A 23,765-nucleotide genomic window follows, 5' to 3' on the forward strand; every position below is an offset into this window, starting at 1 on the left:
ATGAATGTACAAATGCGCTTTACACAATTGATGTGTGTATGGATTGTGATAAGAGTTGTGTGAGCCCCTAATAAAATGATTTAAAAAAAAAGAAACCCCACTCAAAAAAAAGAAATGTTTTTGTAGAGTGGCTGGTTCTCTCCAGGGTAATATAGTGCGGGGGTGGGGGGGGGAGTTTTACCTTTCTTAAGAATCATGGTGTTTGGTTTGGTGGAAAAGAAGGTCTGTCTGGTTGGTGGCAGACTCAGAGATATCCAACAGAGGCTGTGTAGTCAGTAGGAGGTGGAAGTAGCAGCTGTAAAATCAATGAGGGGAGAGAGTTGTTTGTGCTGAACAGTGTACAGTATACAGTTGATGACACAATAGTTTTTCCAAGAGTCATTTCCCTAATCCCCTTGTTGGACTACTTGAAAATAGGAAATCTGAGATTCCATCAGGGATGTCTTTTTATTTTATTTTTCTATTTTAAAACCTTTGCTGGGAGGTTATCTTAGAAGAAACCCCCCTCCCTTTGCCCCCCTCCCCTGCCCTGTGTTATATGAAGCCACAGATATTACATAAACAGGAGCAATTTTTAAATCATTTTGATCTGTTGTTGACAATGTTAATATGCACATTAAAAGAGGAATTTTACCTTTCTAATCAATAACACCTACTTCTCTTTCAGAAATAGATGACAAGAGGGTGACCAACCCACAGGGGGAAGTAAGTTTTCTTATATTTTGAATACATTTGCGCTCAATTAAAAACATAATTAAATTTGTTTAATGTTATCTATATATAAGTATAGCTGATGATTTACTACTTAATTTGTTTTTTTCTTGTCTGAACAAATAATGAAATGATGCCATTAAAATCCTGCCTTTAGATTGTCAAAACGTCTATAAGAAGGAAAACATTAGTTTAAAATGCTACTACATATAACTTACTTTCATAAATCCAAAGGAAGCCTTTTTAAAAAAAAAATTGGGAATTCTTAAAAAATTTAGCCATTTCCCTTAGTTGCAAGTTATAGTACGAATGATTTTAATTTTGTGTCTGGTTGTTTATTACTACCACAGGGTGGGGCCTGGCAAAGTTGGAATCCTGGAACTAAAAGACAGGGATGCAGAAAGGTGGGACACAGGTTAAGCACCTCTTTAAGGGTCTTGTGGTGTGTGGAGCCAACAAGAGACCCGGAGAAAGAGTTTGAGGGAACCAAGGCTTTTAAAGCTTAAAGAACAAGACCTAAGGAATTCTTTACAAAATGTGTTCTTCTTCAAGTTCAGCTTCCAGTCTATAAATTAATCTCTGTCCTCCCTGCATATGCATACTTAGGAGTTGAGACAGAAAATCAGAATCATGGTAGGCCAGGGAAGCTGATACGAGAGGATAGGTTAACTATAAACACGTGAGCAAAAGTGAGGCCCCAAATGCATTCAATTGAATGGGAAGCTGTGAGGACTTAACGGTCCATTTCCTGCTACAGGAGTAGGCCCGTGGCATCACTTAAGTAAAATGGGGATGACATGCAAAAGCACACTTTACAAAAGTGCTCTAAATCGTCCATTTGGAAATGCTTTCAAAAGTAAACTCTCACATAAAAATATCCCGAAGTCCAAAGCGACTGCCATGGAGTTCATGTTGACGCTTCCTGAAGCTATAGGACAAGGAAGAACTCTCCCGGCGAGTCCAGGACCCTTTACAAGAGTAGACAGTTTCCCAGAACATTGTACGGGAGTAGAAAGCCCAGTCTTTCTACCTCACAGAAAATACAGAGTAGCATCAACTTCCTGTTCTTCAACAAAAGTAACTTTCCTGTGGAACTGACTTTGCTCCTTCTTTATGCGTGTGCATATGGAAATCAAGAAATAAGAAGCCCTTGTGGTGTCTGCTGCTTCCAGTCAGCCAGATGTGAGAGTAGAGCAGAGGCACAAGAGGACTAGCAAGAGTTAACATGATTGACGTGGATCGTTCTCCCCGAACCTGCACATAACAGAGTGCAATCGAAACATTCCATTAAGGGAAAATGGCTTTTACGGTTTGCTTTGTTGTTATGGATTGAGAAGCGGTTTGGTCTCCCCCCGCCCCCCCGCCCCCCCCAACAGTTACTTTTACATCATGTAAATATCAACATCTCAATAATACTTTTGAGATCAAGTAAGCTTTTACATGGGAGTCCTGGGAGAGTACAAATGATTAAGCGCTTGACTACGAGTTCAAAGCTAGCGGTGGAAGCTAGCCCAGGCACACGGAAAGACATGCCTGCTGGGTTTCCACACGTTCACAGCTGGAAATTCTATGGAGAAGTTCTGCCCTGGACACACGGGGTCCCCGAGAGTCTTAATCTGCTACAGGGCAGCTAACAAAAGCAAACTTTAGGATGCACAAGTGAAAATGCCTATTTTCAACTAGATGAAGCAACTTCTCCCTTCATTCACTCTTTCTGGCATGCACCACCTCACCACCTCACTGTCCTTGAGTTCCTTGTAACTCTTAACGACCGACCTGAAAGAACAAGGCAAAATCACCCCCATGGGTTTCCCAGTAGGAAGTCATGTTGAACTGCCAGCCGACTGCGAAACTAGAGACCACCAGAGTTCCTACCCAACCTTGTCAGATAGCCTGAAAAAAAATCCCCAAGTAGAATCTTGGAACTGTTTACCCTTGTGCTTTTCAAAACAACAAAATTGCCCCAGATGCTAAAACTCAGTGATGAAAATTCTTACCCTTTCCACCTTGAAATGCAAACCCATATGCTACTTTGGAAAGAATCCTGTGGTGTTGGTGGGAACAGGAGCAGGGCTCATCAAACAACCCCCCAAATGCTCTCAGTGGAAAAGTTGGTTGTAAAAATAAAAAGGAAAAAGGAGTCTTTGGCACAATCGGATTTAGGCTATAGACCATAGACTGTATTGGATGCTTATTTTCATAAACAATATTTGTTATGTCTAACGTAGAATATGGATGGCTTCATAGTTGTGATGTGCGGTTTTGCCCTTTATGTATGTTCCTCCATTTTATCATTTTAAATGCCAAATTCTATCTTTATTCATTGCATCTAGAGCCACTGTGGATAGATAAGAGTGTTAAATAGCAATTCTGTTAGGAAAAGACATCTTTAAACATACCAAAACTCCATTAAAACATACCCAGACACAAACACTCACAGTCATTGACTTGGTTCTGACTTGTGGGAACACTATAGGGCAGAATAGAATCCAGTGGGTTTCTGAGCCTGTAACCCTTTACAGCAGTGGTTCTGAACCTTCCAATGCCGTGACTCTTTAATACAGTTCCTCATGTTGTGGTGACCCCTCCTAATCATGAAATTATTTTTGTTGCTATTCATAACTGTAATTTTGCTACTGTTATGAATCTGGTGGTCCCTGTGAAAGGGTCGTTCAACCCCCAAAGGGGTTGCGACCCACAGGTTGAGAACCACTGCTTTACAGCCTCATCTTTCTCCCAGTATGATTGGTGGTTTTGGATAACTTACCTTGCATTTAGTGGCCCGAAGCATAAGCCACCAAGCCACCACCAGGGCTCCTTCTTTTAAATATAAAAACTAGTATTTTATCAACCTTGCAATTAAAAAAAGATTTAGATTGAACCTGGCAACCCAAAATGACTTTAGATTTGTATTATCAAGGATGCCCCCATCTTCCTCCACTTAACTAGCTCCTCAGCATGTGTCATTTCACCACAGAGAGGCCTTTTGACTTACTGTTTGCTAACTCTCATCTTTTCCTCTCCAATGGGAAGAACTGATGTCTCGCTCTTTATTTTAAAAACAAACTGACTTTACTAGGTGAGGAAACAAAAATTGAGTGAATTCAGCACTGTAATGGGTGAAGAGTTTGGTGATACAATAGACCCTGGAACTTCATATATTTCTTAAGCCTTTGATATGGCTAAACAAGAACATAAATCCTCATTGATGAATGTTCTATTAGGACAAGGAGAAATTGGAAACATGGCTCAGCACATATTTCCGCACAAGTCTGATGGTATTATACTTTTTATAGAAATATAAGGCTTTCCTTTTTTTTCCCTTTTGTCCACAGTCACAGAATGCATCACCGAAACAAAGGAAGCAGAGCGTGTACACACCACCCGCCATGAAAGGTACTGTCGAGGGACCGTCTCGGGCTTCATGGGCATGGAGTTCATGGCTGGTGGGCAGTCAGCTTTTAAAGATCATACTTTTGGCCTTATGTGACTCTATATAACGTGTATATAATCATGTGAACTCTATATAATGTGTATATAATCATGTGAACTCTACATAACGTGTAACTTTTAGTAACAGACTAACTCTGAGTTCCAAACCAAAGTACCATTAGTGGCTGAAGAAGGCAAACAAGGGATGCCTCTGATCTTAGCTTGGGAGCTCAGAGCTTCCACAATGTTGACAAAGATGTTTCTTTTACACTTTCTCATAGGTATTTGTCTTTAAGGGATTTTCCCAGAATCCTTATCAACTCTTTTCAGTGCTGACAAAGGATTGTCATTTTCTGTTTTTTTTCTTTTTCGGTCTTAAGGAAAGTAGACAACTTGGATTTTGAAGAGATTGAGTATCAAGTATTGCCTCATTGCCTTGTGTCAAGAGACGCTCTAAGAAACTCAATCAAATGACTATAACCTGTACATTTAACAACTGTTGAAACGACAACTGAGAATGCTAGCTCAGATTTTGGCATTCCTCCTGGAAGTTCCCCCAGATTTTGAACTGTTCAAATCTAAGCATATTGGTATTTCGACCAACATCAGAAAAAACTTCTTTTATTTCTCACACAAAAGTGTTTCTGACACTAGTGAGAGTCCAGTCTGGCACTTCGGAGGTTGGCTCAGTGGTTCATCGTGCCACAGTACGAACCAGCTGCAAGGGCAGGAGAAGCCAGTGGATCAGCTTCCTCGAAGGTTTGGAGAGAGGTTGAAGTTTGGAGTGAAAGTTTCCGCTCGCATGAGCTCCAGATCTTGGGCCTCTTTAGAGTCGGGTAGAAATGGACACATGAATATGCATCTTTAACCTTCCTTCCTGTGCAGCTGTCCAACCCAAATTTCATGTCAGTGAATTAAGACTTCTAGGCTTCCCTCTCTGAAGATAAATGTAATTATCTTCAAGACATTTCGCCCTATTTTAAGTGATTTTGTATTTTCAAAACACATACATCTTGGCATGAATGGGGATGGGAGATTTATGTTCACTCAGTTAATGACTTCCTCCATTCTATTTCGAGCTAGCTTAACTAAATAAATTAGTACTGTTTTCATGTCCTTAGAGAATAAAAGTATTATTTTAAAATGAAAATCAAAGTCCCCAGGGCTCATGGTTTTCAACACAGTTAGTCCTTAAATATTAAGAAAACGTGGAATCCTAACATTTAAAGTAGTCTTATTTATCATTTTCACATATAACTTGACTGCTGTCAAGCCCCCCTCCATGATTGGCATTCAATGATAGTCATTTTGACCATGAGTTAAATACTTGAGAAAGCATAGTAATTCTTCCAAGATTTTATCAGGGTATTATTACAAACATTTTAAGTCTGAGTTTATGATAAGGAAATAAATAACTATATCTCCTGTATATAATAAAAGAAGAAGATAAATCTACATATTTTATTTATTCTGCCCAGCATGAGAGCTATAAATCAACATTTCAAAAAAAATTAAGCAGTACCATGTGAGCACATTAAGTTTTTTCATAGGAAAGATGAATGATCAAAGGTAGTATTATTGAGTTTCTAGAAACAATCTACAATTGCTCTGAAATTTAGAATTTTAAAAATTGAAGTGGAATGTATAATTCTTAAGTGTGAAAAGGTTTATTGGGAAATCAAGGCAGGAACAGATGTGATTTAACATCTGTTGTGAAAAACAAAACAAAAACAAATAACTATGGTAGAAAAGGCAATTAGAGCTTTATGAATGAGCAAGTAACTGGTTAATTAAAAATACAAAACCCTATTGAGTGCCCCCATTTCCTTCTTTTACTAGGCTATGGGGAGTAACCAGGCATTAATCCCAATGTGGTGGAACAGAAAGAGAGGCTGATCACTACTGTTTCATAATAATCCTTTGATCAAATTCTGTCTTTGTTATATAGTGCTTTATAATTGAAATGACACAAGTGGATGGTTTTAATTAAAAAAAATATTCTCTTGTAGTTTAAGAGGCTGTTGTTATTCTTCTTAGTCATAGTGACCCAATACACATTAGAAGCAAACACTGTAAGATCCTGCATCCTCACAATTGTTGCGATGTTTAAGTCCGTTGTTGCAGACATTCAGATAGTCCATCCTGTTCGGAATCTTTCTCTTTTCCACCGCCCCTCTACTTTGCCAAGCATGATATCCTTTTGCAGGGACTAGTCTCTCCTGTTAACATGTCCACAATACAGGAAACAGAGTCGTGGTCATCCTTGCCTTTACTTCGTCTGAGACAGATTTGTCCTTCTGGCAGTACCAAGTCATTGCAGTATTTTGTTTCAGCACCTTAATTCTTTGACCTTCCTTATTTCAAGTTCAAAATCTCCATGCATATGAAGCAATTGATAATATCATGGCTTGGGTCAGGTGCACCTTAGTCCTCAAAGTGACATTTTTGGTTTTCATCCATTTGTCTTCATGGTTAAATTGCATTTATTTATTTATTAAAAGATCATTTTATTGGGGGTTCTTATAACTCTTATTACAAGCCATGCATCAATTGCATCAGGCATGTTTGTACATATGTTGCCAGCACTCTTGTCTAGGCATTAACTTTCTATTGAGTCCGGGGGGTCAGCTTCTCTTTTCCCCCTCCCCGCTAAAGGGGTCTTGTGTAGCAGCTTTCCCCAATGCAATGCACCCTTTGGTCTCCTAACTGCTGCCTCCATGCGCATTGATTGGGGAGCCATCCGAGATGAAATCCTTGACAACTCCAATCTTTTCTCAATGTATCATGATATTGTCTATTGGTCCAGTGTGAGGATTTTGTTTTCTCTATATTGAACTGTAATCCCTACTATAATCCTTGATCTTTACCAGCCAGCGCTTCAAGTCCTCCACCTTTTCAGAAAGCAAGTTTGTGTCATTTGCATAGCTCAGGTTGTTCCTAAGCCCTTCTCCAACCGATGCTGCATGCTTCTTTGCGTAGTCCAGCGCCTCGACTTATTTGCTCAGCATACAGATTTAATAAGTATGGGGAGGGGTCCAACCCTGACACATACCTTTCCTGATTTAAACCATGCGTTATTGCCTTGTTCTGTTCACACAACTACTCTCAATTCATGTACAGGTTCCATGAAAGTATAATGAAGTGTCCTGAAATTCCAAATTCCTCTCGAGGCCATCCATTGTTTATTGTGGTCCACAGAGTCAGATGTTGTTGCATAGGTAATAAAACATAAGTAAACATATTTCTCTACTGTCAGCCAAGATCTTTCTGACACCGTATTTCTCACGTCCTTGTCTGAATCTAATTGACCTTCTGGCAGCTTCCTGTCATTGAACTGCTGTAACCATCGGTAAATGGTCTTGCAACAACAATTTATCATGTGATATAAATGATACTGTTCCACAATTTGGGTCTTCTGTTGGCTCACCTGTCTGTAGACTGGGTAGATCTCTTACAGTCAGGTGGTCAAGAAACTGTCTTCCAAAGTTGCTGACTTAGAAGGGTAAGTGCTTCCCATACTTTATCAGCTTGTTGAAACATTACAATGGACATTCCATCAATTCCTGGAGCCTTGTTTTGGGCTAATGCTTTCAGCGCAGCATGTACATCTTTCTTCAGTACCATTGATTGTTTCTCATATACTATCTCTTGAAATATTTGAATGTTTACTAGTTCTTTTTGGTACATTGACTACGTATTCTTTCCATCTTATTTTGACTTTTCTTGTATTGTTCAATATTTTCCCCATTGAATCTTTCAATATTGCAATGTGAGGCTTAATATTTTTCTTTAATTCTTTCAGTTCAATGGTGAGCATGTTCTTTCTTTTTGGTTTTGTAACCCTAGGTCTCTGCATAATTCATTAAAATATCTTACTTTGTCATTTTGAGCTGCCCTTTGAAATTCCCTGTTCAGCTCTTTGACTGTATCATATCTTTCTTAACTTCTCTAAGACTAAGAGGAAATTTCCAAGGCTTTTCTGCATCTACTTGATCTTTTCTTCCTCTCCTGTCTTTTTAATGATTTCTTCATGTCTGCTGTTCCGATGTAATCCTGCAGCTCCTCAGCTCTTCTGTCATTTGTGTTCAGGCCGTCTAATCTGTCCTTGAGAAATTCTCAAAATTCAGGTGGAAAATACTCAAGGTCATACTTTGTATCTCACAGACTTAATTTAATGTTCTTAATTTTTCAACCTGAACATACATGTGAGGAATTGATTATTTGTTCCATAGTCCAACCCTGGCCTGATTTTAGCTGCTGATGTTGAACTTCTCCATAGACTCTTCCTATAGATGTAGCCAAAATGATTTCTGTGTATTCTATCCGGAGAAGTTCACATGTGTAGTCGCCATTTGTGGTGTGTGTGCACAACAATGGTTTTTTTAAAATAAAATAAGCCAGAAGTCCAAATTCAGTGTACCAACTCTAGTGACAGACTTTCACCTTCTCTTGTCTCAGGGGGAAGTGCTGGTCTCCTTTCAACATCTGTAGTTTGAGGTCTCTTGGAAATCACCATGCATCTTGGGATCAATTTTCTTTGGGTCAAGGAAGTACCCAGTGCAAGGGCCTTGGATCCAAAGGACATGCTTCACTCCTGGCCCTTCTTTCTTGATCATTTCCTCACACTTGTCTTAAATCAAATAGGGCAATGCTCACTGTCAAATCTGATGCACATAAAATAGCAATCACAGGGATAGTGACCAAGGTGACAGAGTAAGCGGATACACTGTCTAGACCCTCAGCAACTTCAAAGGAAGGGAGAAAGAAATGCATCAAATACTGATTAGAGGATGAGATGGAACAAAGCACTAAACAAGGAGGCATGTACAGTGATGAATTGGCAATGGGCCTGGCACACTGTGCTTACTTTTAATTATTACAATCAGTACTCTGAAAGGCGCAGAAACCCAATAACTGACTTCCTTCACTCAGAATGCCACTAGCACCGTCTCAGTGGTCAGCCCCCAGAGTTAGGATCTCCTCCTTTACCTCAAACACCTTCCCAGTAGCCAAACACTCCCAACAATGGTCCTTCTTCATAGCCAATCAATCTGTGTTAAAAATTGTACTCAACATTGTTAAGAACAAAAACCCTCACATACTCTTAGCTTCTCTATCCAATCTACTGTCTATTCTCATTTCAAAATAACTCTTCTGATTTTAAAACACAAGCTTTAATTTTAAAATACACACTTCATCTGACCACTTTCATCTCCTACTATTACATATTTCTTTACGACTCTGCTGAAGCAGTTCTTACATGCCTCCCTGCTTCTACTCTTTTCCCTCTGCAATAAATTAATCTAATTTACAAATAAAATTGTGCTATGCACCTGACCTAAACCCTTAAAATAAAGTGAGAAATCGTCTATTGTTTAGAAGCCTCTGAATGACTATTCTCTTCTTTCGAATGCCCTTGCTCACTGGTATCCAGCCACACAGACTTCCTGAGTGTGCTTTGAACAGCTAAACACACTTCGGTTTTAGGACAGTTGGTCTTACTGTCCTTGTCCTCTGCCCAGAATGCTCCTTTCTCTTGACCTTTCGCATTGCTTAGAAAGGCCTTCCTTTCATACCTAATATAGCAGCTGACCCTCCGTTCCAGACTCCTTCTGTTGCCTTCTGTTCCCAAGTATCATGATGCATCTAGCACAAAGGTCGGTCCCAAGACATTTTTGGTTCATTTGAGCATCTGAAGCACCTCCAGTAGTGGTTGGCTTGTAGAAGTGCTCAGTAAATCACTATTGAATTAAAAAAAAAACCCTGGGTATTAAGTCACATTGTCATCCTTCTGACATCATACTTGTGATCACTTTGCTTCTGTTTCTCTCCCCTCTCTCTGTGCTCAATTATCTCTCTGTTTGGTTGTTCTAATTATCCATGTACTCCTGGCTTTCTGCGTTTAGTTTTCCTCACTCCTTTCTTATCAAGGAGAGAATCTGATTTGCTCAATGAGTTATAAGCCTTTTTCTTTTTTAAGACACCGTATTTCTTAAGACCACTGGAACCATTAGATTGTTGCATTTGACTAGGACCTGGTTCTTGGATCAATTACTCTGTGGCCAAGATAGCAGGGTTTATGACACACATATGGAAATGTAAATAGAGAGAGCAAGTGGCGGCTCTCTTCCTTCTAAATGATTTCATGGATTCCTCAGCATACTTATACCTAGAAATTAAACCCAATAATTTGTCTGGCTAACTTTCTATTCATAGGATTATTGGCCTTCAAACTTGGGAAGAAACTTATGGTTACCTATTGCAACCAACAAATGAGCTTGAGTGGCACAGTGGTTACAAATTGGACTGCTAGACATAAGGTTGGCAGTTTGAAATCACCAGCCACTCCTTGGGAGAAGGATGAGGCTTTCTTGCTCCAGGGCCACTGCACATCTTTCCCCTTGGCTGAGAACGTTCTTCCCTACCTTTTCATTGTTCTTCATCTAACTCCTCCTGTTCATCCCCAAATCTCATAACCTGGCCCCTGAAAGGACCTTTGCCTAACCTTCTTTTCTAGATTTGGTAAGTTGTAAACTCTCCAACAATTATCGCTATAGTTATGCTTTCTCTACATAAATCCTTTATTTCATTCATTGCTTGTAATCATCAGATCTAATTATTTATGTAATATGTCTTTTCAACTAGACTAGATGCGATCTGTGACAGTAGTAACAGTGTCTATTTCTTCAGATAGCACACAAATCTATTTTTAAATAATTAAAAATATATACCAAAACATTCAAATGTTGGTAAACCAACCATTTCTTAGTGAAATCTGCTCTCTCTAGGGAAGTCTATGAGAATGGTATTTTCTATATTAAGGACCTTGTATTCATGGATTCTTGATCTATATTCTGTTGCTATTTATGGCTCATTTGAAAATGAGAGCTATATAAATATTTGAAGACATTTCTCCGGTCCTTGTCTCATCCTTCACTTCCTCTTTCTAGGCTACCGTATCCTGACTCCAGTTATGCTTGGCATTAGTCTCCTAATAAACTCCACTTTGTCCTTTACTCCAGAGGCCCATTGTTCAAAATCTGCTCAATAATTAAGGTCAGACTGAGCCACTGGCAGAGCCGGTCTGGCAAGAGTCTGCATCAGCCTTACTATCAGGCAGAGACCATTGTAACCTTGATTATGTTGGCACCAACTCGCCCCTCGGCCAGTTGAGCGCCCTATATATGTGACCAGAGTTTGTTCTGGGGCAGCTATCTCTTACTGGCTCCATGGCAGGAATTTACTCCTTGACTTTTTGAACGTTAATGGGGGCCTTTTCCTTCTTATGCATTATTTGTGCTTCTTTGTTTTTATTGTTTTCTGTTGGGTCCCCCAGCTGTGAAGCACAGGTGGAGTGGATGTATAATGATAATAACTGATATAAGGGATACAGGGAATAGAGGGGTTGGGGGTGGGTGCTGGGGAGGGGAAAGGGGATTTGGGCAGTAAATAATGAAGCCGGGAGGGGGGAGGGAGCATCAGAATGGATTGTGATTGCATAACTCACTTAAAGGTGGATGTAACCATGGGGGTTGGGGTGGAATGCTCTAAAATCGATGTGGTAATGATTGTACCATTCTCCCTGATATGTTTGAATGATTGAACTATTTAACTGTATGATACCTAAATTACATGCCAATAAAACTGTTGGAAAAAATAATAATTAAGGTCTGATCTGATTAGAATAAAGTGGAAACTTAAATTATGTTTCTTTTTTCCAGATAATTTAACTTATTAAGGCAACTCAGATCTTATAGCATTTTTAAAAAAATAGACAATATGAAGTTATACAATTTTAATATTTCAATAAAATCAAAACTTTCAAACCTTCTCCATGAATGGCCTATTAGGCAAACCACTCACTTTGCATTCCTCATTTTGAAATTCCATTTTTTTTTAAACTAAAGAGCAACATGACATTTCTACCAGTTCTACTGAATTTACTTCTGTTACTCAGGCTGTCATATAATCATTCATGATATTTAATTTCATGATTCTCTCATTTGTCTTATTTTCTACGATCACTGTTTTCTGTCTTCCACAGATACGATAAACTTATCGTTCACATTTTAAATCCCTGCCTTTAATATAAATACATCAACCAGAGCAGAGTCAAGAGAGAGCCCTGTAGCATATGTATCTTCTCTAATTCACACTGAGCCTTTTGAATGCCGCCATTCAACTAGCCATCAAATAGACTAATCATATCAGGATCTCAGCTTTTAAAACCAAAGTAGGTCATGAGCCCTTTGATTGATCACATTTTTAATCCATAAATTTATAAATGTATCATTTTCTTTTATAAAACTTTTAATTGTGAATTAGGTGAAGGTTTACAGAGCTAATAATTTTTGTGTTCAACAATTTGGGAAACCTCCCACTGGATTGCCCTGTTTCTGTCCATTGCTATCCGTCTCCTCGTGTTGGACACTGTCTCCCCTTCAGCCGAGTGGACTTCTGTCCACCCTCCAGTCAAGTCTTCCCTGTTCTTCTTTCACACATAGTAGCCATCGACCTTTAGTTCTTTTAACGTGGAAACGTTTTCTTAACAGTTGTTTTTGTCAGGTGTCATCTAGTTGTTTCTGACCTATAGTGCCCTTATGCACAAACAGAACAAAACACCTGCCAGGCCTGGGCCATCCTGAGAATTATTCTGATGTTTGAGCCTACTGTTGCAGCAATCTTGTCCATCTATCTTGTCCACAAGTTCCCTCTTTTCCGCTGTCACTCCGCTTTACCAAGCAGGGTGTCCTTTTCTAGGGACTGGTTTCTCCTGATCACATGTCCAAAGCACAGAGATGAAGTCTCCTTACCAAGCGTGCCTCCAAGGAGCACCCTGACTGTACTTCTTCCGAGACAGACCTGTTTGCTCTCTTGGCAGTCCATAGTACTCTCAACATTCTTCACAAGCACTGTCGTCCTGTTCTTCTTCAGTCTTGTGTATTCATTGTCCAAGTTTCATACACATAGGAGGCAATTGATAAGACCATGGCTTGGGTCAGGTGCACTGTAGTCTCAAAGTAGCATCCTTGCTATACAACACTTTCAAGAGGTCTTGTGCAGCAGATTTACCCAATGCAATGCTTTGTTTGATGTCTTCCGTGAACATTGATTTGGGATCCAATATTAAATCCTTGACAATGTCAATCTATTCTTCATTTATCATTATGTTTCCTATTAGTTCATTTGTGAGGATATTTGTTTTCTTTACATCAAACAGAATCCATACAATATAATTATCAGCAAGTGCTTCAAGGTCTCCTCACTTTAAGCAAGCAAGGTTGTATCACTGCATATCACATGTTAATAAGTTTTCCTTGAATCTTGATGCCACACTCTTCTTCATATAATCCAGTCTATTTGATTATCTGCTTAATGTACAGATTGAATAACTAGGGTCATAAACTAGAACCCCAACACAAACTTTCCTGACTTTGAACCAGGCAGAATACTCTTCTTCTGTCCACACAACTGATCTTGATCCACGTACAAGTTCTGCATGCGCACAAGGAAATGTACAAGAATTCTCATTCTTCTCAAGACTGTCCACCCACACACAGTTGAGTGTCTTTGCATAGTCAATAAAATCAAGTGAACATCTCTCTGGTATTCAGTGCTTTCCACCAAGATCCATCTGACATCAGCAATGATTTTCCTTGTTCCACAACCCCTTCTAGATTCAACCTGAACCTCTGGCAGCTCCCTCTCAATGTACTGCTGCAACTGTTGTTGGATAATCTTCAGGAAAATTTACTTCCATGGGATATTAATGATATTGTTCTATAATCTGAGTATTCTGTGGGGTCACCTTTCTTAGGAATGGGTACAAATATGAATCTCGTCCAGTCATCTGGTCAAGAAGCTGTCTTCCAAATATCTTGGCACAGACAAGCGGGTTCTTCCAGTCCTTCCGCAGCTTGTGGAACCATTTCAGTGGGTAATCTGGTAATTCCTGGAGCCTTAATTTTGGCTAATGCTTTCAGTACAGCTTCAACTTCTTTCAACGCCATTAGTTCTTTCTCACACGCTACCTCTTGAAATAGTTGAATATCGACTAGTTCTTTTTGGTATGGTAACTCTGTGTTTTCTTTCCATCTTCTTTTGATACTTCCTGCATTAGTCAATGTTTTGTCCAGAGCGTCTTTTTAAAACAGTTCCATTGGTAGACAATTCATATATCATACGATTCAATAGTTTAGTCACAACAAGAAGGGTTGCCCAATCATCACCACATTTTCTTCATTCTTGCACTCATTGTTATTTGCTCTCCGTTTCTTCCTAAGGACCCCTGTCATATCCTCAAGAAACCATTAATCCAGTTACTGCCTGTATAGATTTACCTATCTTGGACTTCATATACAGAAAAGCACTTTAAAAAAATCTACTAACAACAATAACAAAGTATACCAAATAAAAAAACCTCAATTGAATAGAAAGCAGAAAATATTAAAAACTAGAACAAAATTTAAATGGATCATAACGGTTATTAAACAGTGAGGTTCTAAATTTTAACCTAACTGCATCTGCAACAACCCACTTCCCAATGAATTGTGCATGACAGCAAGGCTATTCACATTCCCAGTCCATGGTCAGTGGGGGTTCACCAGAAGTTTAATCCTTGTGTATTCCCCTTTACTTTTTTTTAAATGGAAACAACTTTAAATTGGTCCAAAGAGATCAAATGATAAAATATTACATTTTAACCTAACTACATTTGCCAAAATCGACTTTAAAATGCTCTCTCTCTAATAAGAGGGCTATTCACATCTATCACCTATATTCAGAAGGGATTAACCAGAGGCTTGATCTATTTTTGGACCCTGCAAATGGATTTTGGGCTTCTACTGTCATCCATTGCCTTCTTCAAACCAGGTGTTTGCAATTTAAGCTCTGATACCATTCCCTCCTTTAGATTTGGATTGTATTACTTGCAGTCCTTGGATCACACAGGCTCGTGTGCTTCTTCTATGTGAACTTAGTTGAGGTCTCACTGAGATGACTGGTTACTTGAAGCTTTTAAGACCTCAGACACTATTCCTCCAGATAGCCAGGCACCTTCTAGTTTCTCCATCATACTTTTATCTATAGCACCCCTGCAGTGATCTCTTCTTGAGTGCAAGCATCAAGCAGGGCCATGTCACAAGAACCAATTGTTCTTAGATTGGGGCTAGAATTAAGTAAAAACCCCACATCCATGCATGCATCTAGGGTTTATATATGTCTTAAGTTACCTTAGAGCCATCATTGTCACTTTATGCTTGAGAACCTTATCAATCGTCTACCTCAGGAATCACTTCCACTGCTATCAATTCAATGTTGACTCATATTGACCCCATAGGACAGAGTGAAATTGTCCCTGTGGGTTTCTGAGACTATAAGGGACTTGATATGCAAACTCCATTAAGTGAACTGGGCTTTACCTCAAACTCACCTGAGCCCTTGGATTTAAGGTATAAGCTTACTAGTGTGAGAAGCAGGTTACTGCTAGCCCAAGGGCATAAAACTGACAGACGTTGGACTTTGATTCGAATCTCATGCCTTGAGGATGCCCAAAGAATGGTGGCCCAGAACTACCATATACGTACTATATTAATGCCCTCCTTGCTTCCTTTTGACATGCATTGATATGGTAGACTTAACTCGGCTGCTGTGAATGAATCTTATTGAACATTTTTCCCTATCAGCCAACCCTCATTGTTGGGGGAATTAGTGTCCAGTCACTTAAGCGTTTAAGCTATACAAGTCAACAACTCATATATTGAGGTTCATAGTTGGCCTATTCTAGCATCATTTCCTTTTCTCCACAGTCTTTTAAATTCTATACTGTTGGCTAAACTAATGACAGTGTCAATGCATCATGGTTACGCCTTGGGCTGCTCACCAGAAGGTCTATAGGTCGAAACCGTGAGTGCTTAATGCGTAACATCTGCTCTTGAGATCATCTCAAAATTCACGTGTGGTCTACACAAGGTCACGGACCTGTTTTAGTCTCCTTCAGCTTCAACCTGAACTTTCATCTGAGCAAATGAAAGTCTGTTCTACATCCAGCCCCCGGCCTTGTTTTAGTGACCATAGTGAGCTTCTCCATTGTGTCCCCCACAATTGTAGTCAATTTTATTTCTGTCTATTCCATCTGGAGACGTCTGTGTGCACGGTCACCATCTGTGTTACTGGAGAAAGGTACAGTATTTCCAATGAAGTCGCTAGTCTTGCAAAAATCTATCTTGCAATCTCCAACTTCATTTCTATCACCTAGGTCACATTTTTCAACTATCACTTTTTCCTTTTTTCTTCCAACTTTTTAATTCCAATAGATAGTAATTATCAGTGCATCTTGATCGCCTCTTTGATGAATTTCAGACTGAAGATTTTGGTACAGTTTTTCAATTTCTGCATCACTAGCATTGAACTAGCATTGGTGTGTAAATTTGAATAATAATTGAATTGACTGCATTCCTTTGAATCCTATCACAGACAGCACTGTATTTCAGAATAGATCTTGAAATGTTCTTTCTCACAAGGAGTGCAATGATCCCTCTTGATTATGTCAGCAAACCATATGATTTTCTGATTCAAAATGGCCAAACCAGTCCATTTCTGCTCACTGACACTTTTGTTTATCCATTCCAGTTCACTTTTACCACTTCTAGCTTTCCTAGATTCATAGTTTGTACATTCTACGTTCAGATTATTAATTGATTCTTGCAGGTATTTCTTCTCATTATGAGTCATGCCCCATCAGCAAAGGGAGGTTTCAAAGGCTTTACGCCTACGGGCTTTTCCCCATCTCTGCATTGTACTTGACTCGACTTTGAGAAAAGGCCCTCCCCTCAGCCCTATGTTGAGTGCCTTCTGACCTGAGGGGCTCATTTATTGGCATGATCTCTGACCATGTTCTGGTTTGATTCATGGGATTTTCTGAATCTGACAATGTTTTGATGACTGATAAGGTTTGGAGTGACTAATTCCTCCCAAGTGGACACCCTATTCCTTCTTCATAGACTGTTCTTTGTCTGGAATCTCTGCTGAATCCTCTTCACTTTGGGTGACCTGCTGGTATTTGAAATCCTAGTGAGTGAGCTTCCTGCATCACAGCAACACAGGTCACCACAGTACAACAAACTGACCTAAGAGTGTTTGTCATTTTGTGATTGACTGATTTCATCATAGTTATTCAATCTGTAGCTGAGTCAAATATATGAGAAGCTGGCTTATAGGGAGGTGAACATAACATCAACATTGGAGGAGGGCCCTAATGTGCAATACGCAGATGACATAAACTTGCTTGCTAAATGGAGGGGACTTGAAGCACTTGCTGATGAAGCTCAAGGACTACAGCCTTCCGTATGGATTACAACTTAGTGGAAAGAAGACCAGAATCTTCACAACTGGTCAATAAGCAACATCATGGTAGAGAGAGAAAAGATCGACATTTTCAAGAATTTCATTTCATTTGGCTATACAACCAGTGCTCATGATTGTGTCAAGAAATCAAGTGACTTATCGCCTTGGGCCCATCTGCTGCACACGTCGTTGAAGAATGAGGATGTAACTTTGAAGACCCAGTGCCTGACCCGTGCCAGAGAATTTTCAATTGCTTCATATCCATGTGAAACCTAGACAGTGAATAATGAAGGGCATAGAAGCACTGCTGTATTAGAATCATGGCGCTGGTGAAGAATATTCAAAGTACCGTGGAATTCCAGAAGAACAAGCAAATCTGTCTGGGAAGAAGTACAGGCCGAATATTCCTTCAAAGTGAGTGTGGCAAGACTTTGTTGCAAGTGCTTTGGATGCACTGTCAAAACAGAGTAGTCCTTGGAAAGGGACATCATGGTGTTAAAGTAAAGGGTCATCAAAAGTAGGAAGGCTGTCTGTTAGATGGATTGATACAGTCACAACAACAGTAGTAGGTGTGAACCTAACAACAATCGTGAGGATGCTCCGGGTCTGGACAGCAGTTCCTGGTGCTGTATACAGAGTCACCATGAGTGCAAACTGGCGCACTGTCACCAGACAACCACAACATTTTCACTCAGCGTAATGTCCTCCACTTCATCCGTAGTCAGTTTTCTTTAAATGTATCATTTTCTTTCAAAAATTTTAAAGTTCATTTACATGCATAGAAATGACAAGTTGAATGTTACAGAGAAAACAGATTTACTTTTCCCTTACCCTCTGTAATACAGTATGCTATGATTACATAAGTAGAATGCTCTGAAAATGATCAGAAAAATTATAGCCGACTACTGAATACCCCTGTCTGTTTCTCTGGTGTTTATATGGTCCTCAGCACTATAATTTACAGAACAGCCGATTAGATTATTGTTGGATAGCCTGAATCATGTTTTCAGAAAAGCAGAGTAGATTTGAAGCTTGGAACAGGAAGTGGTTGACTCATTTCCACCCCCACTTTGTTGTGAGTGTATGTGTGTGCTTTACTGGAATACAAATACCTTCTACTGAAATGAAAAGCAAGTGCTATTGATTTAAAAGCAAATCTGAACATTAAACAAATCAGCTGACTGAAAAAACAGCTCAGAGTCTATTAGTATTACATTACCATTCTTAATGCATATGTGGTTGGACTTTTCATTCACTTCTGAAAATCATTTCCAGTTTACTTTTCATGATTTCTTGCAAAAGGAAATCTTAGCTATTTTTGTGTCCAGTGATTAGACCTCTGATACAACAAAGAGATCTTACTTGAATGCATGCAGCATTTTAATCCTAAGTATTTTTTGCCAGGATGACTATGGTTCTTTATGTTATCTCAACTCAGTCTCTTTCCATAATAAAGAAGAGCTACGTTTAAGGGCTAATCAAGATACGTACACCAAACTGGCCTAGGAAGCAAGCAGAAACGGATCCAAGAGCATAGGAGTTGATAGCAGTCTTGATATGACATGTAACACTAACTGAAGGGATAATCTTCAAATAGAGAAATAGAGTTCATACCTCCAGGGGGCATGGCCTTCAGTGCATAACTGGTCAGTGTTTGTATGTGTTTTCTCGGGCTGTCATAACAAATAACCACAAGCTGGGCGGCTCACGTCTCTCTCAGTCCTGGAGACTGAAGTCCAGAATGAAGGTATTGGCAGGATTGCTTTCTTCTTGACACTCCGAGGGAGAAGGCATTCTATGCCTCCCTCTTAGCTTTGGTGTCTGCTGGTAATCCTCAACCTTCCTTGCTTTGTCGACTTCTCACTTCAGTCTTTGCTACCTTAGTGATAAGCCCTTCACCTCTGTGTCCACTTCTCTCATAAGGTAAAAGTCGCTGGATTTTGTGGTTGGCTGAGGTCCAGTCAGCCCCGACTCATGGCCCCCTTATGCACAAGAGACAAGCTACCGCCTGTCCTGCCCCATCCCCATGATCACTTGTGGATCACACCTTTGTGATTCATAAAGTTTTCACTGGCTTATATTTGGAAGCAGGTATCTAACCCTTTTGTCCTAGTGTGTCTTAATCTGGAAGCTTCGTGGGAACCCATTCAGTATCAGGGCAACACATAAGCCTCCACTATCAGTGGAGAGTGGCTGCATCTGAGGCACAGTGGCTCGGATGCAAACCTGGACTTCCTGCAGAGAAGGTGAGAATGCCGTACCACCAACACCCTCACGTCACTGGTTTGAGGTTACACTCTAATCAAAGCTATCCTTTAAGGTACTTAAGTACATCTGCACAGACTTTATTTTTATAATAAGGACATATTCACAGGTTTGGGGAGGATGTATATTTTTAGGTGTCATCATTCAAACCACTACAGTATTTCAATCTCACTATGACTACTGTGATTAGCAGCATGAAATTCTGAAAGTCAACACATTAACCTTAGTCTTTGTTCCCTCGTGTAAAACAGAGACGATAGGGACCCCACAAGGTGGCTGTAGAAATGAAATGACACAAGGTATGTAAAGAAATTACTTAGGGCAGGAATATCTTATATGGGAACTAGTTTGATTAATGATTTGAATTCTGGAGTAAGAGGCAGGTACACTCTATCTCCATTTTTCATTTTTACTTACTTAAAAATGTAAAAGCCTTGTATTTTACAAAAGGTTACCATCAAAATGAATGGTGGTTAATAAAGGGGGTGAGGTTTACAATGGGCTAATATACAATTTTGAGATAGTCATTTACTCAGATCCATGGAAGAAAGGCCTAGTGAATCACTTCGAAAATATGAAATTAAAAATCCAAACTTGTATCATTGATTTGATCCTTTCTCATAATGAACCTGGAGGACAGAATAGGACATCCCCAGAGGGCTTCCCAGCCTGGACATCTTGACGGACGTAGACTGCTTGCTCTTTCTCTCTCTTTTTTTTTTTTTTTTTGCTCTTTCTCTTGAAGAGTGGCTGACCAGTTCAAACAGTCTACCTTTCTTTGACCAGTCTTGTGCTTAGTGGCTCGGCCACCAGGGACCCTTCACATAGAGATGACTGTCAAGAAAACCCTATGGAGCAGTTATATTATTTAATACCCGGTGGTGCCAGGAGTGGGAATCAATTCAGAGTATGCAGAGAAGGTCATTGAAAATGCCATGGTTTGGGTCAGGTGCACCTCAGTTCTTGATGTCTTTGATTTTTAATATTTCAAGGGGTCATTTGCAACAGATTTATCCTATGAATCACTTTATTTGATTTCCTTATTGACTGCTGCTTTTATGGGTGTTGACTCTGCATCCAAGCAAAATAAAGTCCTTGACAGTTTCAAATGGCTCCCCATTTATCATAATATTGCTCATTGGTCCAATTGGGATAGTTTTTGCTTTCTTGATATTCAGAATCTAAACTGAAGCCTGTTGCTTTTGGCATTCATTAGTAAATGCATCAAGTCCTTTTTTACTTTCAGCAAGCAAGGTTGTGCCATCTGCACATTGCATGCTGTTCATGAGGTTGCTGTACTCTTCATATCGTTTTATTTATGGGGTTATTGAATAAACATAGTATACAATTCTGGCACAGATAGCTCTTGATTTTTAAACCACACAGTTCTGTTTGAATGGCTGCTTCTTTGTCTCTGTATGAGCACAGGTGAGTGTTCTGGAATTCCTATCCTTTGTGATGTTCATCATTTCTTATCCATTTTTTCCTAAGTTGCACTATACCACCCCCCTTGGGGTGCTGCAATGATTCAGGGTGGGGGACTGCAAAAGCAGATACCTACACTTTATCCTGGATTATGGGCTATAGAACAAATGTTTCAGTTGCCAGCAGAAGGCCAAAAAGATCTGGGGAGCTCTGAATCTACACAGACAAATGGCTTTACGTGATCAGTAAAACGGAATGTGAACAGCATTTTGGTATTCTCTGCTTTGAGTCAATATCCATGTCACATCAGCAATCATTTCCCGTGTTCCACAGCCTCTTCCGAATCCAGCTTTCATCCTGGCAGTTGCCTGTCTGTGTTCTGCTACCAATGCTTTTGCATTATCTCAGCAAAATTCTACATGTGTGTAGTAGTACTGATATTCAATAAATTTTGCATTCTGTTGAATGACTTTTCTTTGGAATGAGCACAGCTATGGAACTCTTCCAGGTGGTTGGCCAGGTTAGCATCATCCAAATTCCTTGGCATAAACAGTGAGTGCTCACAACATCACATCCCTCTGTTGAAACATCTCACTGGTATTCCAGTGATTCCTGGAGCCTTGTTTTCAATCAATGCACCAGTGCAGCTTCGACATCAGTACCATCAATCAGTTCTTGAACATATGAGATTTTGACTTATAGTAACTCTGTAGTAAGTATACATTAGGCATACTCTTGTGCATTTCTGGAAATAGAAAGCCTCATCTTTCTCCCATTGAATGGCTGGTGGTTTTGAACTGCTGACCTTACAGTTAATAGCCAAATGCAACCCCTACTAGGCCACAAGCGCTCCTATCTCATATGGCACCAATTAACAATTTCAGAACAGGAACACCCTTTGACCATATGGTTCCACTTGTATTAAAATATTCATTTTAATTTATACCCTCAGTTTAAATAATACACAACTTTTAACATGACTTCCTATTATAGACACTTTAAAAAAGGCATAGGGGCAGCCTTGGACTTCATGAGGGGGAAGGAGAATCAACTGATTCCTATGAGATAGGCTCTGCTCACCAACCTTTTTTACCTGTTTGGTACCTTTACCTGTTTGGCACCAACCTTCTTTACCTGTCTGGATACCACCATACACCAACAGTCATCTCTACTTGCTAGGCTCAGTAATTCATTCCAATGGCCACAGAACACTTACAGACAATACTCCCAATTATAAGATTTAGTAAGGAAATTAAGTAGTAATTCCGCTTCAGAAATGCTCTGGATACAGTGTTTCAGTCAGGACAGCCTTTTCTTAGTCATGCGTGGTGGCACTCCTTCCTGTAGTCCACAGCCTCTCAGTCACAGGGCCCCTGACTCTCTACCCAGTTCAAGCAAGGCTACAGCACTCTTAGCACCGCTGACAAGTGTTCAAAGGCATGTGGCTCTCACTCCATGGGTCAGCAAATCTAGCATTCTCAGTTCATGGCCTGGAGGCACCACAATCCACGATCGAATCTTCTGCTTGAAGGCACTCAGGGTTACATTTTTCATGGGCCCCAAAGCCCACTTCTCTGCCTTGTGCTGCGGCGGCTGCTGCTGCTCCCCCTATGCCACTCCTCGGGTCCCGCAGTCTGTCTCCTGGACAAGCATGTAGGCATCTCAGGGTGAAAGGCACATGCCCTGCACCTGCTCTTTCTTGATGAAGATCCTCCAGTTTTAAGAGCCCTGTTCCTGTGCCTGAGATAGCTCCTGGGAAACCTAGCAAGATGGCAAACTGACCAACCCTCTTGTTAGATTTCTGTGTCCCTTACTTGCATGGTCCCACTCAGCCTTTTGATGGGAGTTACATGTGTCAATTTGAGAGCATTACGAGTGAAGGGTGGAGTCCAGTCTGCCAATCACGAAAAATATACAGTCACAAAGGCCCTGTGATCCTAAACTGTGTATCAAGAGCTGTGTTAAACCAGTATGGCTGAAAGATGAAGAGCAGTTTCACCTTTGTGGGACGGGCAGTCATCCTCCCCATCCTCTGGGGGGAAGAGCACACACATAGATAATTACCAGATACAGTGGTAGGTCCTTAGATAGGGATTTGGACCAAGTTCTTCATGAATGCGAGAAGACCCACACTTAGTTTGGTGAACAGAGCAGTGATGCTACTTTCAGAAAAGCAGGGACATTTATGTTCCCGCATGTGGCTGGAGGATAACATGGACTGGGCCACGGTTGAGCAAGATGACCTCAGGCCACACACAGCTCATCATTTTTACTCCTCCTGCTAGTGTAAAACTTTTATGAGGATGCAGTGACAGTTAAATCATTCAAGGACCACCACAAAGACCTCTGCTGCCATGCAAAGTCTAAGTAGGTCCCCTAATGAGGGGCCTTTTTATATATGATTTTCCAAACCTGGGAAATCCTAATACATTTCATTCCAATTTTATTTTATTTATTTTTAATTCCAATTTTAAAGTTCTAGTTAACGTCTTTGTTTATCCTATTGATAATGTTACTTTTGAAATTGAGTCCATTCTAGCTCAGATTACACATTTGGAAGGATAAAGTTTATATTTTAAAACTTTTTA

At 40.0% G+C, this 23,765-nt stretch overlaps 1 protein-coding gene across 1 annotated transcript in view; it reads left to right on the forward strand.

Moving 5' to 3' along the window:
- PPP1R1C (protein phosphatase 1 regulatory inhibitor subunit 1C) overlaps positions 1-23,765 on the forward strand; it is a 147,289-nt gene that overhangs the window by 61,261 nt on the left and 62,263 nt on the right. Inside the window, exons 3-4 of the mRNA XM_004701471.2 lie at positions 668-705; positions 4,047-4,107. Of these exons, the coding sequence (XP_004701528.1) occupies positions 668-705; positions 4,047-4,107 (99 nt within the window). The remainder of the gene's footprint in view (positions 1-667; positions 706-4,046; positions 4,108-23,765) is intronic.

Source organism: Echinops telfairi, unplaced genomic scaffold (assembly GCF_000313985.2).
Source record: "Echinops telfairi isolate 266 unplaced genomic scaffold, ASM31398v2 ScPeMD7_3;HRSCAF=10, whole genome shotgun sequence".
Taxonomy (NCBI): Eukaryota; Metazoa; Chordata; class Mammalia; order Afrosoricida; family Tenrecidae; genus Echinops; species Echinops telfairi.